The 20332-nt window shown below is 53.4% G+C and overlaps 2 protein-coding genes across 9 annotated transcripts in view; both read left to right on the top strand.

Moving 5' to 3' along the window:
• The window catches only part of AMBRA1 (autophagy and beclin 1 regulator 1), a 184316-nt gene extending 174915 nt beyond the window's left edge, over window positions 1-9401 (top strand). For all 7 annotated transcript variants that reach the window (XM_084776683.1, XM_084776682.1, XM_084776680.1 and 4 more), the window contains 3 exons: window positions 728-820; window positions 1857-2050; window positions 7909-9401. In XM_084776683.1, the coding sequence (XP_084632809.1) occupies window positions 728-820; window positions 1857-2050; window positions 7909-8405 (784 nt within the window). In that variant the 3' untranslated portion in view covers window positions 8406-9401. The remainder of the gene's footprint in view (window positions 1-727; window positions 821-1856; window positions 2051-7908) is intronic.
• Window positions 9402-12443: 3042 nt separating this feature from the next.
• Window positions 12444-20272, top strand: CHRM4 (cholinergic receptor muscarinic 4). 2 transcript variants are annotated; one of them, XM_084775312.1, is made up of 2 exons: window positions 12444-12543; window positions 17803-20272. In XM_084775312.1, exon 2 carries the CDS (start codon window positions 17835-17837, stop codon window positions 19269-19271), a length of 1437 nt encoding a protein of 478 aa, XP_084631438.1. In that variant the 5' UTR covers window positions 12444-12543; window positions 17803-17834; the 3' UTR covers window positions 19272-20272. The 2 variants fall into 2 exon arrangements, 1 of the variants encoding a protein (XP_084631438.1); XR_014777867.1 differs by lacking the exon at window positions 17803-20272 and adding an exon at window positions 16593-17787 and having other exon boundaries at window positions 12488-12543.
• The last annotated feature ends 60 nt before the right edge of the window (window positions 20273-20332 follow it).

The following is a 20332-nucleotide window of genomic DNA, read 5'->3' as shown; positions in this document are numbered from 1 at the left end:
GAGATTTAACCTGGGGCTTTATGCATGCCAGACAAACACTGAATTCCCAGCAGCAGTTCTGTTGAGAGATCTACATTGTCATCTAGGACTGTGGCTTTTGGTGGTGGCAAGTGAGTATAGAGATATGGGTGATCGCTCCTTCCCTCTGGCACAGGGAGAAGCTATCTGATAAGACTTGGCAGCCCAGGGAACTGAGGAGAAGGTCTGCCTAACTACAGCTTGCCTATCTTGCTGACCCTGGTCAGGGAGACTCTAGGTCCAGAAAAGAAAGTGGGATGGCCATTCAGCTCCAGGGAGATAGGATTGTTGAGGTTCCTTCTTCTTCCTCGTGGCCCTTTGACAATAGGAGAAGACTTGGGGCATAAGCTTTTGAGGACTGAGCGATCCCTTCTGGCAGCTGTCCGTAGCACATGCCTCTCTAAGTCGTGGTCTAGCCTCTGGCTCACGGTCTGTATGTACCATTGTGTTTCTCAAGGATATGTAGAACCTGCTGTGTATCTGGTATTTGTGTTTTATTGCCTTTTGGCTCCGAGGAGAAACCTATCGAAGGTACTTGGGATATTCAAGATATCTGAAGTAGTCCAGTATTGAGCACTCTAATGAGAGAGCTTTCTGGACCTGGTCTCCTTTCTGGATAGACCCCAAGCCCAGGACTTGTTAAGAATTCTTAACCACCTCTCTAATACCCCTCACCTTTTATTTCTCACCTTTCCCAATGGATCTTCAGGGCCTTAAACTCTGGTATTGAATACTACTGGGACCAGCTAAGTGAGACGGTCCTCACTGTCCACTCAAACAGCAGGAGCAGCGAGCGGCCTGGGTAAGCTGAAGAGTCCTGTGTTTGAGGGTCTCTGGGTCTTTGTTCATCCAGGGCAGCTTTTCATTGATCTGTTACATGCCGTAGGCTTTTGCATACAGTCGGAAGAAGACGGGGACTAAAGAAGTGTTCAGTGGCTAAGAGTGCATATTGCTCTTACAGGAGACCTGAGTTTGGTTCCTAGTGCCTACATCAGGTGCTACATCAGGTTCACAACCACCTGCAGCACCAGGTCCAGGGGGACCTGATGCCTCTGGTCTCTGTGGGCACTCACATCTGCACTCATATGCCCATATCCTTACATAGATACACACCATGTAATTACAAAAGAAGGAAAAAAAAATGCTTGCCCTTGGAGTTCACATGCCTTCTCTCATCTGATCATGGTGTCTGGGAACACTTGGAATGGGAATAAAAGGCCCTGGAGAAAAATGCTGCCCCATGAAATCTGCTCATTTGCCCATAGAGAACTGGGGAGCGGGGTATCGCTTTCAGATGACTAGGCCACAGGGACCAAGCTGCTAATGGCTGTAGCCTAGGGACTACTGAGAATAGGAATCTGACACTGATCATCATTTTCACTTAAACCACTAATGAAACCTGGGACATTGTAAAAACAAAATACTGGTTCAAGGGGAGCCTTAGGCCAGGCCCTGCTTCTTGTAGGGATTGCAGGGCCAGCTACAGCAATCATCACAAGAAGCTAAAAGTGAGTATTTATTTGCTGAGTCTCAGAAGTCTGGGACTCAGCTTTGCTGCCTGTCCTGGACTCAGAGTCTGTGTCTGAGAAATAACTAAGGAAAGGCTAGCACTGGCCGCCATGGGCCTGGGCCTTACTTGTAGGTAGCTGAGCTCCCAACCAACAAGGCTCTTTTTTCATAGCAGCCTTAGGGCAGAGCTTGTAGTATCATGGTTCTTCCTTCTTGGGCTGCTATTGGAATTGCTGTGGAATCCAAGAGTCCTGTAAAGGGTGCCTTCCCAAACCCTTCCTGGCGTCAGCCCCCCCCCCCCTTTTTTTTTTTTTTCCTTTCCACTTTAGAACCAGTAGAGCCACGTGGCGGACAGACAGAGACATGGGCTTGATGAATGCAATTGGGCTGCAACCTCGGAACCCTACCACCTCTGTGACATCTCAGGGCACCCAGACTCTGGCCCTCCAGTTGCAGAATGCAGAAACACAGACTGAGAGGGAGGAAGAAGAACCAGGGACAGCATCCTCAGGTCCTGGTGAAGGTAAGAGGCTTGAGCAACGAGCAGGGGACATTTGGCTGGAAGTCATCTGCCATTTCAGGGAGAGTTAGGTCTGTGCTCCTGGAGTGACCAAGAGTGCGCTTAGACAGAAAGATTCCATGGGAAGTGCTCCTTTCAGAGCCCAGCCAGGCACCTGGGCCCCTAGCTTAGGTCTCCTCAGCCAGCATGGCATACTGATACTGCTGCAAGTGATCTTGGTGCTCCTCTTGTAGCAGTGTTTTGATGCTGCTGTGGATACCAGTGGGCATACCAGCAGTCAGTCCTTCCTCTCACCTACTTCAGGTATGACACTGCTAGCCTCAGCCCTGGCGCTCTGCTGGCCTCACACATTTAAGAACCAATTAGCACTTCCCAGTGGTAGGGCTCAAGCCAGCAGCAGCTGCGTTAAGCAGGCTGTTCTCACTCTCCTTACCCCCTACCTCCAGCCCCTTGCTGCTCCTAGCTCCAAACAAGGCAACGGCTAAAATGACTTTTTCTCGGTCTGATCAAGCCATTTGCTTGAAAGACCATGGAAGGAGAAGCCCTGGTATGCATCGGGCCAAGAGTAACAAATTTGCTTATGTTGCTTCCAGGGAACAGCTTTCTACACTTCTCCATGGGGCACTTTCCTTCTCCCTGCCATGAACTGAAACATTCAGAGTTCAGTCCCTTTTTGATCTGCAGCCTAACCCGTCTTCCACATTTGAGGCCCAAGGCTCTTTGTGGAGTAGGAGCCCCTTGCTGGGGACATGAGCAGCTGGCAATATTAGCTGAGGCAGCCAGCTGCAGCTTTGAGGCTCAGGGAGGGGGAGGCAGATGAAGTCTCATTCAGCCATCTCCAGGCCCTTTTTGTAAAAGTCTGGACTCTGAGCCACCCTGGAGTCGGCGGAGCTTGCTTATTCCCAGAGGCCTGGGTCCTCAGTGCTCAGGGAACCACTGCCTCTCCAGCAGAGCCAGAAAGTACTCCTCTCAGCAGGGGCAGTAGCCTCTAAAAGGACCTGATGAGGTTTACCCACAAGGAAGAGATTCTAAGAATGAGCCTCCATCCTTCCTCTCAAAGCTTGGAATTGAGTGATGTTAAACAGCTAACAACTAAGCAGCTGACACCTTTGGTGTGATGAGGATCTTGGATTGTCAAGGAGAGGCCAGGACTTGTCTGTGGGGTCTGGGAAGCCTTCCGGAGAAAGTGGACCTAAGCTGAATCAGACAGAATGGGCTGGCAGGGGCATTTCAGCATGTGCAAGAGCACTGAGTTAGAAGCTATGACATGTGGACAGAAGCCTTCTAGCAGGTGTTTGAGGAAAGCCTGGCACATACTGAAAACTGAGGCTGGCTGCATAGATAGGGTTGCTTATAGGATTCCCAGGTGGAGGGTGCTGGGTCTCTGTCCCAAAGGTGAGGTGCAACCATGCTACTGAGGAGATGTGTGTCCTCTGGTGTCTCACCTCCCAAAGAATCCTGTCTTTGCCCTGCTGTTTCTGGGCTAAAGTTATTTCCTCTTGTTTGGGAGTTGGGGACCTAGGGTGAGTGGAAGGGTAGAAGCTATCGTTTTTATGCTCCAGGGGCTAGAACCTAATTTCTTGCCCTCTCCCAGCCCTGGCTTTCTTAAAGCAGAGCAGATAATGGTGGAGTTGCTGGTCAAGAAGCCCAGCAGGTAGCAGCAGGAGGTTTAGCAGAGTAGTGAGGGAAAACTATGCTTCTGTCTTTGGCTCTGCAAACTTCTCTCAGAGCTCTGGACCCACTTACCCAAAGCCATCCTTTCCATGAATAGTACCCCCTTTCAAAAGTAGACCCCAAAAAAGGAAGTATGGGTTGCCAGGGGTGGGGTGAGGACTTGTGCCTCTCCTGGAGCCTTGTGCCTAGGTGCACATCCCGTGGCTCTGATGCCAGGTACCTTGCTGGGGAACCAATTGTTAGTGTTCTCTTTGCCTACACTTTTTCATCCAGAGGCAGGCACAGTACTTCCTCCCTCCTTGAGTTGACTGAACTGGTAGCCAGGTAGCCAGGAGCATGCATAGGAGAAGGCGAGTTGAGAGTAGCCTTTCTGGGCTTGGCTGGACACACCCCCACCAGGGCCTGGATTTGTTTGTTTGAGAACTAGGTCTGGTTGTACTCATTGTCCTGCAGCCAGCCTTATAGGCCCAGCAACACTAAAGGCTCTTGTATCCTAACAGAACCAGTCTGCTTCCCATTTTCTTTTTCTAAAAATCATGGGGTCTAGGAGTGTAGCTCAGTGGTAGAACATGTGTATGGAGTCCTGGTTTAGACGCCTGCCCTCCCACCTCTGCAGACAACCGGAATCCATTCGACTCTTTCCAATACTTTCTGAGACACTCTCCATGGAGGCACATGTTCATTTGCACTTGTGCTTGTCAGGCTTTAATCAGCATTTTGACTTGCTCTAGGACTTGAGAGTGACTTGCCATAAGCTGCCATACTTGCTGTCCAGTGAGAGAAGCTTACTGTTGCTCCCAGCACTGGTACAGTACGTGCTTGGCATGCAGTTGGCACTCAAGAAGTATGTAGAGCAAATGAATAGAACCAAGGGAAGCCCCGTCTCCTACTTCTTGGAGAACTCCATAGCTCTGCCTCTCAGCCTTTGGCCTCTTTCTAACATGGTGAAGACACCATGTTAGACAGTAGTTAGAACAGCAGTCACAGTTCAGGTCCCAGGGAAAATTAGTGCCATTGTGGAGGGGCTAGAATATAGCACATGCGTGTGTGCAAACATGCATGTATGCACGCACGAGGACTGGCGGAGGGTACATGGTTTTTAGTTCCTTTCTCCTCTCTTCTGGGAGGATTAAATGCAGCTGAAGGTCATTGTGGGAAGTTGCTGAGCCTACCTGTCTTCTGCATTCAAAATGTACCTTACAACTTGCCAAGGAAACAATCTGCCAACAGCACTAAACCAGTCTCCTATTTTTCAAACTCTGAAAGAAATACTTTAGCTACAGGAGAGGAGGCAGCAGTTACCCACTGTGGTCACTATTGCTCCTGGATCCATGTCCTTTGGGCTTCAGTATTTCTCTCCTCTTGAGAATATGCCAGCTGCCTTCAGTGGCTCTTAGCTTCAGCTTAGGGTTCTGGGCTGAGGCTATTCACGCTCAGCCCCAGAAGCCCGTCATATGCACGTCTCTCAATCTCTCACCCATTATTTTTCACATGCACTTTGTCTCACATTGTATGAGGCACTTGAACCCAAAGGTTTCAGAAAAGGAATCAGATGAATCACATAATGAAGTCATTGTGTCTCATTCCTCAAAGGGCAGATCCATAAGAGAAACAGACATAGAAAGATTTCACTGGAAGCAGAGTAAGAACCCGTTTTCAACGTCTCCTTGAGATGGAGCCCCTGTATGCAGCATAGGAGCCCATTCTTTTCATCCCAGACCATGTGTTACACTGTCCAGAAATGAATAGGACCTCCAGAAAGAGCAAGATATATTGGAGTCACTAGTAACTGAGTCAGAGAGAGCTATGTCACACTGTTGGAGTTCCGAGTGTTATATACTCTACTCTGGAGTAAAGATGTGGAACTTACACTGACCCTTGAGCCTGCGTTGACGTGAGACGAAAGGGATGTGTAAGAGCCTGTATAGTGTCTCAGTATGCACAGGCAGGGAGCAGAGCTGGGTCATCTTTAGTAAAGACTATTGTGTGCACTGCAGAGTCAAGAGGTATGGTCAAGAAAATGACATCCCAGCACTCTGGGAGGCAAAGACAGGCGGATCTCTGTGAGTTTGAGGCCAGCCTGGTCTACAAAGGGAGTCCAGGACAGCCAGAGCCTGTCTCAAACAAGCAAACAAAAGAAGAAAATGATAAGAATCTAGTCAGAAAGTCCTCAACTGTCAAAGAGATGTTTGAGAGCTCTGGAGCTGCTAAGCTTTGAGCAAGATACGGCCTTACCCAGAACCCAGTTAACTAAGAAGGAGAACAGTAGGCTGCTGCTGCTGCTGGTGGTGGTATGTGTACATCTAATCCCAGCACTTGGAAGGCAGAGGCAGGTGAATTTCCAGAGGCCAGCCTGGTCTACAGAAGGAGTTCTAGAACAGCAGGGCTACACAGAGAAACCCTATCTGGAAAAACCAAAAATAAATGAATGAATGAATGAATGAATTAGAACCGCAATGACAACAGCATGGAGATAGGCTGAGAAGAGAGAAAGGAATTGGTTAGGAAATAGCCAAATTTGGCGGGGGCGGGACTCGGTGAGGGCAGCAGAAAACAACAGTCTTATACTTGAGTGCCGGCCACAGGGTACCCTGGGGCTGTCCTGTGTAGCACCTTTGGGCTCCAAGGTAGTTTTTTCCCTCCCTGGAAACAACCACTGGGAAGTTCTGGGAGTTGAAGAGACAGTTGACATGATGGCTTCAATGGCCAGCCCACTGCAGATCCCCAAGGAGTAGGAGATGTCCTCTGAGAGCTCTTGGGAAGTGGCGGCGTTTGCCTGAAGCATAGGAAGGTCCCCAAGGGCAGCTCACAGATAGAGGCTTCACTGGCACTGAGGTCCCAGCTTGGCCTTCCCTCTTGTCCTGCCCTACTGTCTGCCTTGGGACTCAGAGCCCTTCAGGTTTTCTGTCTTGAGTGCAAAGCTGAAGCTTAGCTGTTGAGGGCAGATTAGGAGAAGACAGCTGTCTGGGGGTTAAAGAGCAGTTTCCTGGGGACCTCAGGAAAATTCAGCTGGATAAAAGCCAAAGCCCAATACTGCTTAGTACTGAGGAAATGGACCAAGACCTAGAAGAAAATATGAGCAGGTAGGTACCTGCTGGCTTCCTTGCAAGAGAGATGGGGCCTTAGAGCTAAGTCATGACATCATGAAGGTGGCTGGCCTGAAAATCTCACTCAAATAAGCAAGCACAGAAAAGTCTTGGGGAAGGGGACAAAGAAAGCCTTCTAGAAACAGCTATTGACAACCTTGAAATAAACATTTCATCCGTTAGTACCCCCAAACCGACAAGTCCCAAACTGGGCAGGATAGTCAAAGGAAGTAACTCAGCACAGTAGTGGAGTTGTGGCTCACTTGACAGATAGGAGCCTTGACTGCAGCTACTCAGCTTGGTGAAGACTGGGGAAGGCCTGGGGTATATCTACCACTGCTGTCTGGGCTGGCATTTCCTCTCCAGCACGATGCAAATGCTAAGAGCCAGCCACCCTGTGATTTGACCCAAATCATATCTGTTCATGCAGGGAATGCTTAGGTCTCCTAGGGGAACAGACCCATGCTCTTCCTACCTGGAGCTTCAAGTTGGAGTCACAGGCCTAGCTGGCAGTCAGTTCTCCCTGGGGAACTATCAGGCATGCATCCCAGGGAGAGCAGAGGCTAGGGGACAATGCAGGAAGACCTACAGGTAAAGAGACAAGAGAGGAGACAGACTTCTAGGGAGCAGTTAAACTCAGCTCCCTCCCAGGCTTTTAGAACATAACAAAAACAGAACAAAGCTAAGGAGGATAATGTTGAAATAAGGCATGGCAGACTGTGTGCCTCTGAACCACACCCTGCAGGATGCGTTTCTTCCCAGAGACTAGGTGGTATATCTCATTCCAGGACCAGGTCTGGAAGTCATCCCAGGTAGGGAGAGAATAGGCAAAGCAAGCTGTCTAGTCCTCCTCTGCCTCTTTTCAAAGCAACCTGCACTCTGAATGGGGCTAAAGGGGTTAATTAAAGCCAAGCACTCCTTGGACCCAGCTCTGCCTTGAAACAGATGCATTGTCTTGGCCACATATTCCCCAGTAACGCAGTAGTCTTTGGGACTCACTCTGGGCCTGTTTTTTGCCTAGAATCCCCCAACATAGCTCTTGCTGCCCAGCTTAGGCTCAGACCAGCAACTAACTCCCTTCCTCTGCTTTGTACCTTCCAGGCGAGGGGTCAGAATATGGTGGCAGTGGGGAAGATGCCCTCAGCCGGATCCAGAGACTAATGGCCGAGGGTGGCATGACAGCTGTGGTACAGCGAGAACAGAGCACCACCATGGCCTCCATGGGTGGCTTCGGCAACAACATCATCGTTAGCCACCGCATCCACCGCAGCTCTCAGACAGGCACAGAGTCAGGGGCTGCACGTACTTCCTCACCCCAGCCCTCCACCTCTCGGGGACTGCTCTCAGAACCTGGGCAACTGGCAGAGCGAGGCCTGAGTCCCCGGACAGCCTCCTGGGACCAACCTAGTACCTCTGGGAGGGAACCACCCCAGCCAGCCGTGCCCTCTTCCTCTCCTGTCCCCATTCCAGTCCCCCATGCCAGCAATGAGGGACCAACCATGCACTGCAATGTGACCAATAACAGTCACCTTCCTGGGGGTGATAGCAGCAGCCAGGGAGAAGCTGCATGCCCTACTAGGGAGCCACGGAACCGGTAGAGACAAAACCAGGCACTGGTGCCTCCCCTCAAGCTGCTGAGCAGAAGCTGGACCTCACAGCTGGCTGGGAACTGTACACACAGAAGAGCTGGTGCCTACATCCAGGAACAAGAGGAATGAGGGGGGTGGGGCATGGAGCCAGTGGGTAAGGGGCAAGGCTGGCCTAGGGTACTAGAGCCCTCCAGGATCAGGAGCCAAGAGCCACACTGTTGGGCCTGATGTGAATGAAGAAGCAAGTGGGTGTCTCTGCCATGAACCCCCCTTTCTCTTAGGATCACTGGCCTAGGGGACTCACCCCTGGGCAGGAGCCCCAGAAGAGTGAAGTCTTCCAGATCTACTACACCATCCTGGACACAACAGTGAGACAGTTCTTCCCTGTCCACTGCTATTAGGAGCAGAAGCGCAGCCTACCCCTCCCCCACTTGCCTCTGTCTCTAAACCTTCCAGAGTCCCAGCCTCTCTTTATCCTTTCAGCCCACAGAGACATAAAAGTCGGGCCCAGCTTCCATGTGGGGATCCTACACTCACAAGTGGGACACCTGTGGAGTGAAGGAAGCCGCCTGCTTGCCTGACACAGGATGGAGTCAATGCATGGTGGTGGACAGGTCCTCAGGAGTGGGGGGTGTAGGCTGGCCCATCCCCAGCTTGTCCACCAAGCTCCCCCCTCCCCAAGGCCCACCATGCAGCACCTATGGGTGTCAGTATTACCTAAGCCTAGGCCAAAGCCAGCCCATGGTTGGAGGGAGGAGATTCCAGGTCAGAATGTGAGGTCTTGGTCTGTGATTTGAGGTGTTGCATGTGGAATCCTGAACTGTACGTGTAGTTTTTAGTGGAGAAATCAAGGCTCTAATCATTTTGTTTTTAGTATGAAAATGTGATTTCCTTTCTGTTTGTCACTCATCATAGAAACATTGTGGTGGGAGGAGAGGGGATAGTCTACTGTTAATGAGGGAAACACCAAAGAGCTACATCATTAAAATGATGACATGCCCCTCATCAGGCTCCTGCTCGGTTCTTTGGAGGGGGGGGGGCTTGCAACTGGGGTATGGAGGGCATCAAACTGGGTGGCCTGGCTTCCCCAGCCTCTAACCCATTAGTACTTGACTAGACTCCACTGCTTGAGGCCTGCTTCCTAGGACCCAATGCAGATTGAGGCAGCTTCTCAGGGGCTGGGTAAGAATGATGGGGGAGGGGGGGTCATCCTGATTGCTTCCTATCCATGACTGTGGGCCTGGAGTGACGACTGACTGACCACTGCAGTAAGTTCTGGGCAGCCAGGAGGGGACCATGGGCTTGTCTGCAAATACCCTTGAAGGAGCCATTGTTGGCTGGTAGACCTGCCCTGTCTTTGTTTGTCTACGCACCAAGCCAGTTTAGAAAGTGAGAGGCCTTAAAGAGGCATTACAGAAAGCCTGAGTAACACTGGGACGTTTGTCAGCAGCCTGGACCCACCCCAGGGAGGGTACTGGCAGTCATCTGGAAGGAGGTGGAGGTGAGGACGCTGAGAACTACAGGTTCTGTGGCAAAAAATAAAACCAAAAGTGGGCGCTGGGAACTCCATCCACCATCCACTGCAGAGTGCTCTCTCGGTGAATCTTATCAGTGGACATCTGCCAGCTGTGTGACTTTGAACAAGCCATTTGCCTTTTCTGAGCTTTGATTTCCCTTGCAGTGACATTACCCTTGCAGGAGTGCACTATGGGACTGCTTCAATTTACTTTCAGCCCCATAATGTCAAACCGTTGCAACTCACAGAGCACAAACGTCTTGAGACTGGCCTGCCTTTAAGGGAGAGCAACCTGAGTTCACTGTTACAGGGTGGAAGGACACCCACTGCAAAGCCCAGTCTTCCCCGCCTACTGCTCCTACAAACAGGAAAACATACATCTTGGCTTGACAGTAGAGACTCTGAATTTCTTGAGTGTAAACAATGTGCTCCATTTACCCTTCCAAAAACCCTCAAGTGATGACTTCAGTTACCGCAGACCACATAATTAACACGCCAAGGTGTACACAGTAGGCGCTGTCATCAATACAGAAGTCAAGGCATAGGGGAAACTGAATGGCTTTGGACATGCTCTCTAGTTGGGAACAAAGATATGAAGAGAGCTTGTGATAAAGTGCCTTACCCGTCTCTACTGATCGGCCCCGGAGGGACCAGCCACACCTTGTCTCCACACCAGTTCCTTTCCTTTGAAAGTCCATGCCTTAGAGAGAGCCTCCTCAGTGGTAAGCCTTTGCAGGGCCCCTTACACATCACAACCATGCAGTGTTAGAAGGGCAAAGACTGGCCATCCCTTAAGATAAATAAAGGAAGTGCCCAGCAATCCAGTTGGACCAAAGAGCGATAAGAGAGACTAAACTAATTACAGTTCAGTTTTTCAGAGTTCATCTGTGAGCTGAGATGTGGGTGGGTGAGGTGAAGGCCCAAGCCTCACAAACTGGGTTAGCGTTGCCTGTGATTGGAGACATTCCTGTTTTCTGGAACCTATCCTTAGCAAACCTAACTGCCTTGTTTCCTCACGTGACTGCTTAACATTCTGGCCTCTCCCGTGCACAAACACTCTCCTTGGGGGCATCCTGCTCCTGGCCCCAGTGAGGGGGATATGCTAAAAAGGAAGAAGTCTACGTCACATTAATCAACTGAGCCTCTCCTTATCTGTAAAGTGGGGCAAGAACAATCGCACTTTTTTCATCTTAAGAGGATCAGGGGATCATGGGAGGGAAAGTGGGTTCTCATACTAGTTCACCCAGCCAACTCTAGCCCTCAACTTTGTCCATAGCTGACCTCCCCTTCTTCAGCATGGAGAAGCCTGCACCAGGAGCCCCCTCTCACCGGCTCCAGTCCCCACCCGTTCTCTACTGAAAGCTTCCTAAGTCCTTTATTTCTACCACCACTGCCCCCACCCACCCACCCTCCTCCCCCAACCCCTACAGATCCTTGTAGGGGAGGGCAAAGGAGAGGAGAGATTCAAGTGGCTTTTCCAAGAAAAGGAGCCAGCCAGCTGTTGACACTAAAGAAGCTTTGTGGGCGATCCAGTACTAGGGGCCCGGACTAGGGGTGCGTCCTACTCTGGCTGGCCCAGGGAGAACAAGTGCTAGCGCCTAACGGGAGCAACTCGCCTGAGGGCCACGGCGATGGTGGATCTGTCCGTGGTGCTGAATATGCTTACTTTGGGCCTTGGCCTGGTACTGTTAGAGGAGGTCTGGGAGACCGGGCTGGCTCTCAGGGTCTGTTCTGTCCCATGTGACCTTGGATACCTGGCTTCCCCTCATAGGCAGCGGTGAACTCCTTCTCCGAGTCTAGGCTGGATGGGAGGTCCGTGTCATCCTCTGTCTCACAGCTGGTGCGCGGCCCTTCCCGGCCCTGGATAGGGACAAGGTCTTTTGCCAGGGTAGATTCTGTCCTCTCTCGCCAGGCCCCGACGGCTCCAAGCTTTTGGCCGCCGGGCAGCCAAAAGACAGCTCTCTGCCCGGACAGAACCGTCTTGGCCGAATCTGCCCCGCTGCACACTACCTCCTGTGAGGGCCAAACCCTCAAGAGCGCGGTTAAACAGCAAGCGGGGCAACAAAGGGGGTACAGCCATGGAGAGGCGCGAAAACACTTCAGGGGTACCGAGTGCGTGGTTAGGGCGGAGGCGGGGCGCATAGCCAGACTTGGCCGCCTGGTTCTTCCCCAGCCCACGAGGGGGCGCCTTGTCCCCATGACAACGCGGACAGCCCCTACCCCACCCCCCGGAGGGCAGCGCCCGAGGCTTATCCGCCCTGGCGACTGTGGGCGGTGCCCGAGGAGTCCCGAGTCAAGGGACAGATACAGAGAAGGGCGCAAGCATCAAGGGTGTCCAAGACTCCAGGTGGTGACCCCCGCGCGTCGCCGCTGGGTGACCGACCCCGGGCGGGCGGTGTGTCCCCACCACGATTGGCTGCTTCCCTGTGACATCACGCGGCTCGGGGAAAAGTGCGAGCGTGAGCGCGAGTCGGAGCCACAGCGCCGGGAGCTGCAGGCGAAGCAGGGGCCGCCCCTTGGCACCCTGTCCCCGCCCCCGGCCCAAGGCCCGGTCGCCCACCCCACGGACTCGGGGCCTCTGGCTTGTCCCGCCGTCTGTCTGGCACCAGCGGAGCAAGACAGAAGCAGCGGGTGAGTAACTCCGTGGAGGCGCAGGGTCTGGGGGCTCCTATGCAAGACGAGGACGTGGGGCTCCCGGACACTCTGAGGGTCTCCAGTGGTAGGTCCGACTGGAACGGACTCCCAAACACCTTCCAGGGGCAAGCGCAGTGCAGAAGGGGCGGAGACCCCTGGGGTGGGAAACCCTCTCGAAGAAGGGCCCCAGGTCTCCGAAAGGTTTCTCCAGGTGTGTGTCTAGGGATTGGTGGTCATTCAGGAGGCTAAGGGCAGAAGAGTACCAGCCCACAGCCCCAGCCCAAAAGCGGGGCCGCCGTCGGGTCAGAACCCACACTCCCTCACTCCCTCCAGCTGGCTGCTCTGCAGGGTGCCGGGAGATGAAGCCTCCAAGCGCCCTTTTCCCGCCCGTCTCCCTGCCCTCCCTTCCCACCTTGGCCCACCCAGAGCCACCAGCACGCTCTAGCTGGTGGAGTCCTCTGTCCGCGACCTTGAGCCCCGACGGAAAACACCCCAGTTCTCTCCTGGCACCCTTCCCCCACTACAGGACTAACCCTCGCTTTTACCCATCCTAGGAGATAGAGTCTCCGACCCCTCCCCCCTCCCCGACCCTCAAAGCTGTCAGAGGAAGTGTTAGGCACAATGACTTGGCCCGATATCCTGCACCCCCTCTCCCTTCCCCTTAAGTACAGAGGCTTCTTTCCGCCTCAGGGACAGATCTAGGGACCAAAGCTTTCCTAAAGCTTTAATAATCGAAAACCTACCCCACGAGTCACCCCACGGGCACCCAGAGCATCCTTTCCCGTCTTGTCCCCAGCAGGGGAAGGGTCTCCCCGGACCTGCGGAAGCACAGTGCCCACGCCCAGACACTACAGGAACTGCGTGCCTGGGGGGTTGATGGGAGGGTGGGGCATCACAGAACCTTGGCCTTTTCAACCGGGACCCAGAGGTGGAAGAGCTGGGTCCAAGGGTAAGCTCCGAGATGGCCCTTGAGGTATATTCCTGAGCCCACGGCTTGGGAACTCGGTGTCTATTGTGACTGGTGGGACTAGACAGGGCCTCTCCAGCGAGTGCCGGGTGAAAAGTGAACGAGAACAACCGTACACTCTTGACCCAAGCCTCGACTGGGCTCCCCACTTGGCGGTTCTGCCCCTGCCCTCAATGCGTAGGGTACTCTGAACTGAGCCCGGTGACCCTTACGGCTCCATTGGGCGACTATCACAGAGGCTTCTCGACCGAAGTCAATCCACAGCTGGGACTGCGCGCTCTCCATGCTTGAGTGAATCCAGACAGGGACCAGGTGCCGGGGCCGCTAAGATAATGATTCCAAAGTCAGGGTTTTCTAGCAGCCCAAATTTCATCTTTTCTCGACCCTTTCCCCATCCACAGGCCGGGTGGTTCCCGCCATAGACGTTAGATGTGACTGGTCATTCGCTGATGGTCCAGCATTTGCTCCTGAATACAAGTTTGGAGTTACAGCCACCCAAGCCGTATGCTTCGGCCAGGCCATAAGACCTCAGGCATGCACACACATGCACACGCACGTGTCCACATGGTGCTGGCATGCTCACGCGCTCAAAGGCGCACCGGTATCCAGGCGTGGTGGGGCGCACACTGGCACATGCAGGCAGCCACTAGTGTCTACTCCTGCTCCCGGATAGTCACACATAAACAGAACTCGCACTCGCTTTCCCAACCTACACGTTCCTTGAAGGGTGCTTTGAAGGGTGCAGGTGGAATCCCGATGCCTTAAAGTTTCTCATCCTCGAAACCCTGGCTCAACCTAAGAAACATTTGTGGCAGCCTAAAGCCACGGAGCTTGGCGGTGTGTACCCCACCCCCGTCCCACCTCCCGCCCCCTGTCTTTGGTCCCTTGTAGGAGAAGCCATGCCTTGACTCTTTTCTGCAATCGCGATCTGGGGCTTGGGGACGTGGCGAGCCGCGGCCTCTGGCTAGGGGTCCGGAGCTGGCACCCAGGGACCGACACTGCCATCTAGCGGTGCGCACAGACCAGGACTACAGCTGCTTGCCTTCCCAGATCCTACTTGGGCTGGATTTGTTGCGGGGGGGGGGCGGGGGGGGGAGCGGCGAGGGGTTGGGGCGGCTTGGGGGCGGCGCGGAATTGTGCCCATGGGTGCTGCGGTCTGAGCATCTGAAAGACAGAGAGACCCAGAAAGAAAACTAGGACCCAGTTGGAAAAACTGCATTTTACCTAGTCTGCATCTGGAAGGAGCCAGGGAAGACCAAACCACCCACCAATTCATCTGATCACTTACTGGTCAAGGCTGTTTCTTGGTCCTAGGAGGACCAAAGGTCAAACCCAAGTAAGGAAGCTGAATGGAATGTGAGGGTTCCACACCTAAAACGCATCTGGGGTGCTTCTGTCCTGTGTGGTTCGGGAGGTACCTTGGAGATAAGAAAATGTCTCTGGGTGCTAACCCTGACTCGCCCCATCTTATCAACTGGATGGCTTTCATTAAGTTCACTAACACGATGCTCTTCTGTAGGAGGACATTTGTATCTGTAAGATGCGCCTCCCAATAGTACTCCTTTTCTGGCTGCTGTAAGCATTAAACTTGATCATCTATAGGGAAAGCCAGGGGGCTCCTGACTCAGGTTAACAATCAATAAAGAAGAGAGGTTGTATTTTCCTATCTTGCTGCCCCCCCCACCCCTCCCCACCTTCTTATCCTGGCTATGTTCTGGCCCTGAGAGACTAAAGCGAGGGTTTCTTTAGTGTGTGCTAATGGCTCCCCCATTGGTGTACCCCTGCCTCTGCTGGGAAAGGGTGGCTTCTCTGTGCAAAGGCTGGTGCTGGAGGTTCCATTTTGGAGCTGAAGGGCACTGTGGAGGCTCTTGAAAGGACAGATCTGTTTTTTGCCTTTGACCCCTTGGGTGACCTTGGAGGGATCATTAACCCCTCTCCTCCTGCTCTCCTTTGAGCCAAGGATTTAGAACAGGAAAACTTAGCTTTGAAGCCAGAAGGCAAGGTCTTGTGTCTGCTATGGTGGGGCTTGAGGGCTGGGGCCAAGTTTGCCACGTGTCTGCTCCCAGGGCCATTTCCAGCTAGAGAGCAAGCAGAGATGCTAACAGGATCCCCTGGCCTGTCAAAGGCTGTGGTGGAATGAAATCCTCTATTTTGTAAATGAGGGAATTAGTTCTCAGAGGGCAAATGGCTTTCCTCTGACTATACAGCTAGACCTTGCTGGCTTCTATTGAGCACAGGCTGCAGGCTTGGTGCCTCTTCCTCCATAGCCGGCTGCTGTACCCTCTCTTCCTCTTACACACACACACACACACACACACACACACACACACACACACAAGCACGCACGCACAGAACTGCGTATACGACCTGCGTGTGGCTGAGATGGGGCCTGTGTGCGTATGTGGAATGCTTGTGTGTTGGCGGGTGTGAAGGAGGCTGGGCTGAGCGGCTGCCCTGGCACAGTATGCTGGGCGTGGGCCTCCCTCACATGTATGGGAGAGGAAGGGGAGGAGAGCGAAGGGAGCCTGGTGGGAGGGAAGGCAAACTCAGGGGAGGGGCCTTGTCGGACCTCAGATGGGTCATCCTCAGTGTGGGATGTGAGGTTTCTCTGGGATAAGTCCCTCGTCTTTTGGCTCCACACAGGAGCTTCCAGTAGCCTTGATTCTTGTGAAATCAGATAGATTCTTCCTCAGCTCCTGGGTCTTTTAGGTTTCTGATTTCTTTTTTGGGGAGCTGACAGCCGAGAGCTGCCTCTGCACTGTCCACCCATCTCCTGGGACTGGGCTTGGGGGGTGGGGGGCAAAGCTGAACTTCTTGAGTCAGCTCGCTATTCCTTTTCCTAGTTCTCTTCCACTTCCAGGCGTCCCAGATCCCACCTCACCTTCTCTGGTCTCTTGAGTGACCTCCCTAGTCCTTAGAACCACCAGGCCCCGTGTCTTAGCTCTAGGGCCGCTTTCCCTGATCCCCAAACTCAGCCCACCAACCATAACACATCAAGGAAAAGCGGAACCTTATTTATTTAAATAACCACAGAGGTTACTTAACACCTCTGTGCCTGTTTCCTCAATGTCTGCCTCAGGTTTGTTGCAAAGCTGCAGCAAGCTAACACTATGGAGCCACAGAGTACAGGAACTTAGTTGACAATCGATGCTGGCTGCCACTGCTGCATCACCGTCGTCATCATCATCATCATCATCATCATCATCATCATCATCCCTGCAATGCAGGAACGGGAGAACAAGTCTCCCTTGGTGATATCTGGTTAAGAAATGCCCAAGTGTCTGGATATGGTAGTGCACATCTTTAATTCCAGCCCTCTCGAGACAAAGGCAGGGAGAGCAAACTCTGAGTTTGAGGTCAGTCTGGTCTATACAGTAAGGACTGTGTCTCAACAACAACAACAATCACAACAAACAAACAAAAGAAAGAAGAGTAGAACGAGCGGGACTGAGGGTGTAGCTTGGGGTTACATGTGTGTGGTGCATATCCACCATGGGTGTGGCCTTGGGTACAATCTTGGTATCCAAGAAGGAGGCGTTTGGGAAGTGGCATGCCTGACAGAGCAGCTGGATGAACACTTCTCTCTTCTTGCCCACCTTCCAACCTCTAGGAACACTCTCACACTGCCCCTTGCGTCCCTGGCCTCTACCTCCACCGGCCTGCATCCCTGTCTCTGGGCCTTTGCTCTTCTCTCAGCCGGTTGCCACAGCTCGTCACGTGGCGGCTTCTTGTTATCATGCCCATCATCGTGGGTGAGGCCCACGACCACCCAGCAAGCAACAGCCCCTCTTGAGTCTTCACTCGCCTTCTTTTTTTTTTTTTTTTTTTTTTGGTTTTTAGAGACAGGGTCTCACCGTGTAGCCTTGGCTGTCCTGGACTCACTTTGTAGACCAGGCTGGCCTTGAACTCACAGAGAGCTGCCTGCCTCTGCCTCCCGAGTGCTGGGATTAAAGGCGTGCGCCACCACCACCGCCCGGCTGCCTTCTTTTCTTTCTGGCAGTGTTTGGTTCCCCCCCACCCCAATACCCTTCTGTCTTCCCCCAAACTAGATTATCCACTCTGGGATGGGAACCATGTGCGCTTCATTTGCTTCGGTAATCTCAGCCCTTGGCCCCTAGGAGGCCATCAGTAATGTCAGCTGAGCTAAAAACTGAGGAACGGTGGCACAGAGCGCCCTGACATTTTCCGGGATGAAATCCCTCCTGCCACAGTGACTCCAGTCAACCCCTCTGCATGAAGCCCCATCCTCTTCAACAATTCACTCCTTTCCTGTCTCCTTCCTCCTCCAGCCACTGCCCACCTGTATCCAGTTGGGTTCAGCATGGCGAATTTCACACCTGTCAATAGCAGCTCAGGCAATCAGTCTGTGCGCCTGGTTACAACAACCCACAACCACCTGGAGACGGTGGAGATGGTGTTCATCGCCACAGTGACTGGCTCGCTGAGCCTAGTGACCGTTGTGGGTAATATCCTAGTGATGCTGTCCATCAAGGTCAACAGGCAGTTGCAGACGGTCAACAACTACTTCCTGTTCAGCCTGGCGTGTGCGGATCTCATCATAGGTGCACTCTCCATGAACCTGTACAGCTTGTACATCATCAAGGGCTACTGGCCCCTGGGCGCGGTGGTCTGTGACCTGTGGCTGGCCTTGGACTATGTAGTGAGCAATGCATCTGTCATGAACCTTCTCATCATCAGCTTTGACCGTTACTTCTGCGTCACCAAACCCCTCACCTACCCTGCCCGCCGCACTACTAAGATGGCAGGCCTCATGATTGCAGCTGCTTGGGTCCTGTCTTTCGTGCTGTGGGCCCCTGCCATCTTGTTCTGGCAGTTTGTCGTGGGCAAGAGGACAGTGCCCGATAACCAGTGCTTCATCCAGTTCTTGTCCAACCCAGCAGTGACCTTTGGCACAGCCATTGCTGCCTTCTACCTGCCCGTGGTCATCATGACGGTACTGTATATTCACATCTCACTAGCGAGCCGCAGCCGAGTCCACAAGCATAGACCTGAGGGCCCCAAGGAGAAGAAGGCCAAGACTCTGGCTTTCCTCAAGAGCCCTCTGATGAAGCCGAGTATCAAGAAACCTCCACCAGGGGGCGCTTCTCGAGAGGAACTGCGCAACGGGAAGCTAGAAGAGGCTCCTCCGCCAGCCCTGCCCCCGCCTCCACGCCCAGTGGCGGACAAGGACACTTCCAATGAGTCCAGCTCAGGCAGCGCCACCCAGAACACCAAGGAACGGCCCCCCACAGAGCTGTCCACCGCAGAGGCCACCACACCAGCTCTGGCCGCCCCTACCCTGCAGCCGCGAACCCTCAACCCTGCCTCCAAATGGTCCAAGATTCAAATTGTAACAAAGCAGACGGGCAATGAGTGTGTGACAGCCATCGAGATTGTACCCGCTACGCCAGCTGGCATGCGCCCAGCAGCCAATGTGGCCCGAAAGTTCGCCAGCATCGCTCGCAACCAGGTGCGCAAGAAGCGGCAGATGGCGGCCCGCGAGCGCAAAGTGACTCGGACCATCTTTGCCATTCTGCTAGCCTTCATCCTCACCTGGACACCTTACAATGTCATGGTCCTGGTGAATACCTTTTGTCAGAGCTGTATCCCCGACAGGGTGTGGTCCATCGGCTACTGGCTCTGCTATGTCAACAGCACCATCAACCCCGCCTGCTATGCACTCTGCAATGCCACGTTCAAAAAGACCTTCCGGCACCTCCTGCTGTGCCAGTATCGGAACATCGGCACAGCCAGGTAGATAGGCAGGTGCCCTAGGAGGTGCTGGTGTCATGAGTGTGTACCGGGGGAACCACATGGCTCACCGGCTGTGGAGGAGAGAGTAGGCGGCCCCACTCTGAGTTCGCATCTGCTAAACAGAACAGGTCTCCTAGACACAGTGAGGTACAAGAGGCTCTTCGCTGGTTTCTGAGAGCAACTCTCTACTGAAGCCTAGGGGGCTCAGCCCAGGGAGGTTCTAAACTGGCACCGCCTGGCCTATATCAGTCACCTTCCCTCAGGAAGATGGGCGACAACGGCTGGAGTGTGCAGCTGCCAACATCAAGGCCAACATAAGTCAGGTGGACAAACGAATGGAACCGAGCCTGGGAGCATCTTGAGAGGAGCAAAAGGAGCCGGGCTTAAACGGGTGGGGTCCCCAGTGTGCTGTACTTGGTGCTTTCCGCCTCCCTGCACCCCCCCCCCCTTGCATGTAGGCTCAGCCTTTCCCCTGCCCCCCAAGTCCTACTCCAGGGTGAGGATTTCCCTGCCATAGTTGTTCAGCCAGGCTCTGGGTGGGAAGCCAGGCAGTCTTCCCTCCCTTCCCTGGCCACAACTGGATGGGGCAACCCGGAGGAGGTCATGCTAAGCTGAGATGCAGCCTCCAGGGGACAAAGACTGAGTCAAATAGTGGTGGGTCTTCTTGTCAAGAGCCTCCTCACACATCAAATGAAGGGCAGTGTCATTCCCCCCGCCCCCCCCCCCCCACAAAGGGAGGTATAGGCCCAAGGGAAAGAAGGTGGTGGTGAGGAACTTGGTGATCCATACAGCTTTCAGTGGTGGGTGAGGCAAGCAAGCACCCTCATCTCTCCCCAGTGAGAACCGGCCAGACTGGCAGTAGCCTGGACCAAAAAGACTCTTGACTAGGTGAGGCAGAATTCAAGGTGAGTCACCTAGGTCGTCTTCCCTACCCCCGGCCCTGTGGTCCCTGGGAGAGATGACACCCAGGAGTCCTTGGAAGACACTTTTTGTAAATGTTCTGCTCTTTCCCATGAGCCCTTGGGGGCACTTCCTTTGTAGCCCTCAACTCCCTTCAGCCCATCC

This window comes from Acomys minous, assembly GCF_964271855.1.
Source record: "Acomys minous genome assembly, chromosome: 3".
Taxonomy (NCBI): domain Eukaryota; kingdom Metazoa; phylum Chordata; class Mammalia; order Rodentia; family Muridae; genus Acomys; species Acomys minous.
The sequence above is the reverse complement of the archived record's forward strand: the minus strand, read 5'-3'. Positions and strand labels throughout refer to the sequence as shown.

Coding starts and splice junctions, on each gene's coding strand:
- CHRM4 (XM_084775312.1), top strand. CDS start 17,835: ATGGCGAATTTCACACCTGTCAATAGCAGCTCAGGCAATCAGTCTGTG.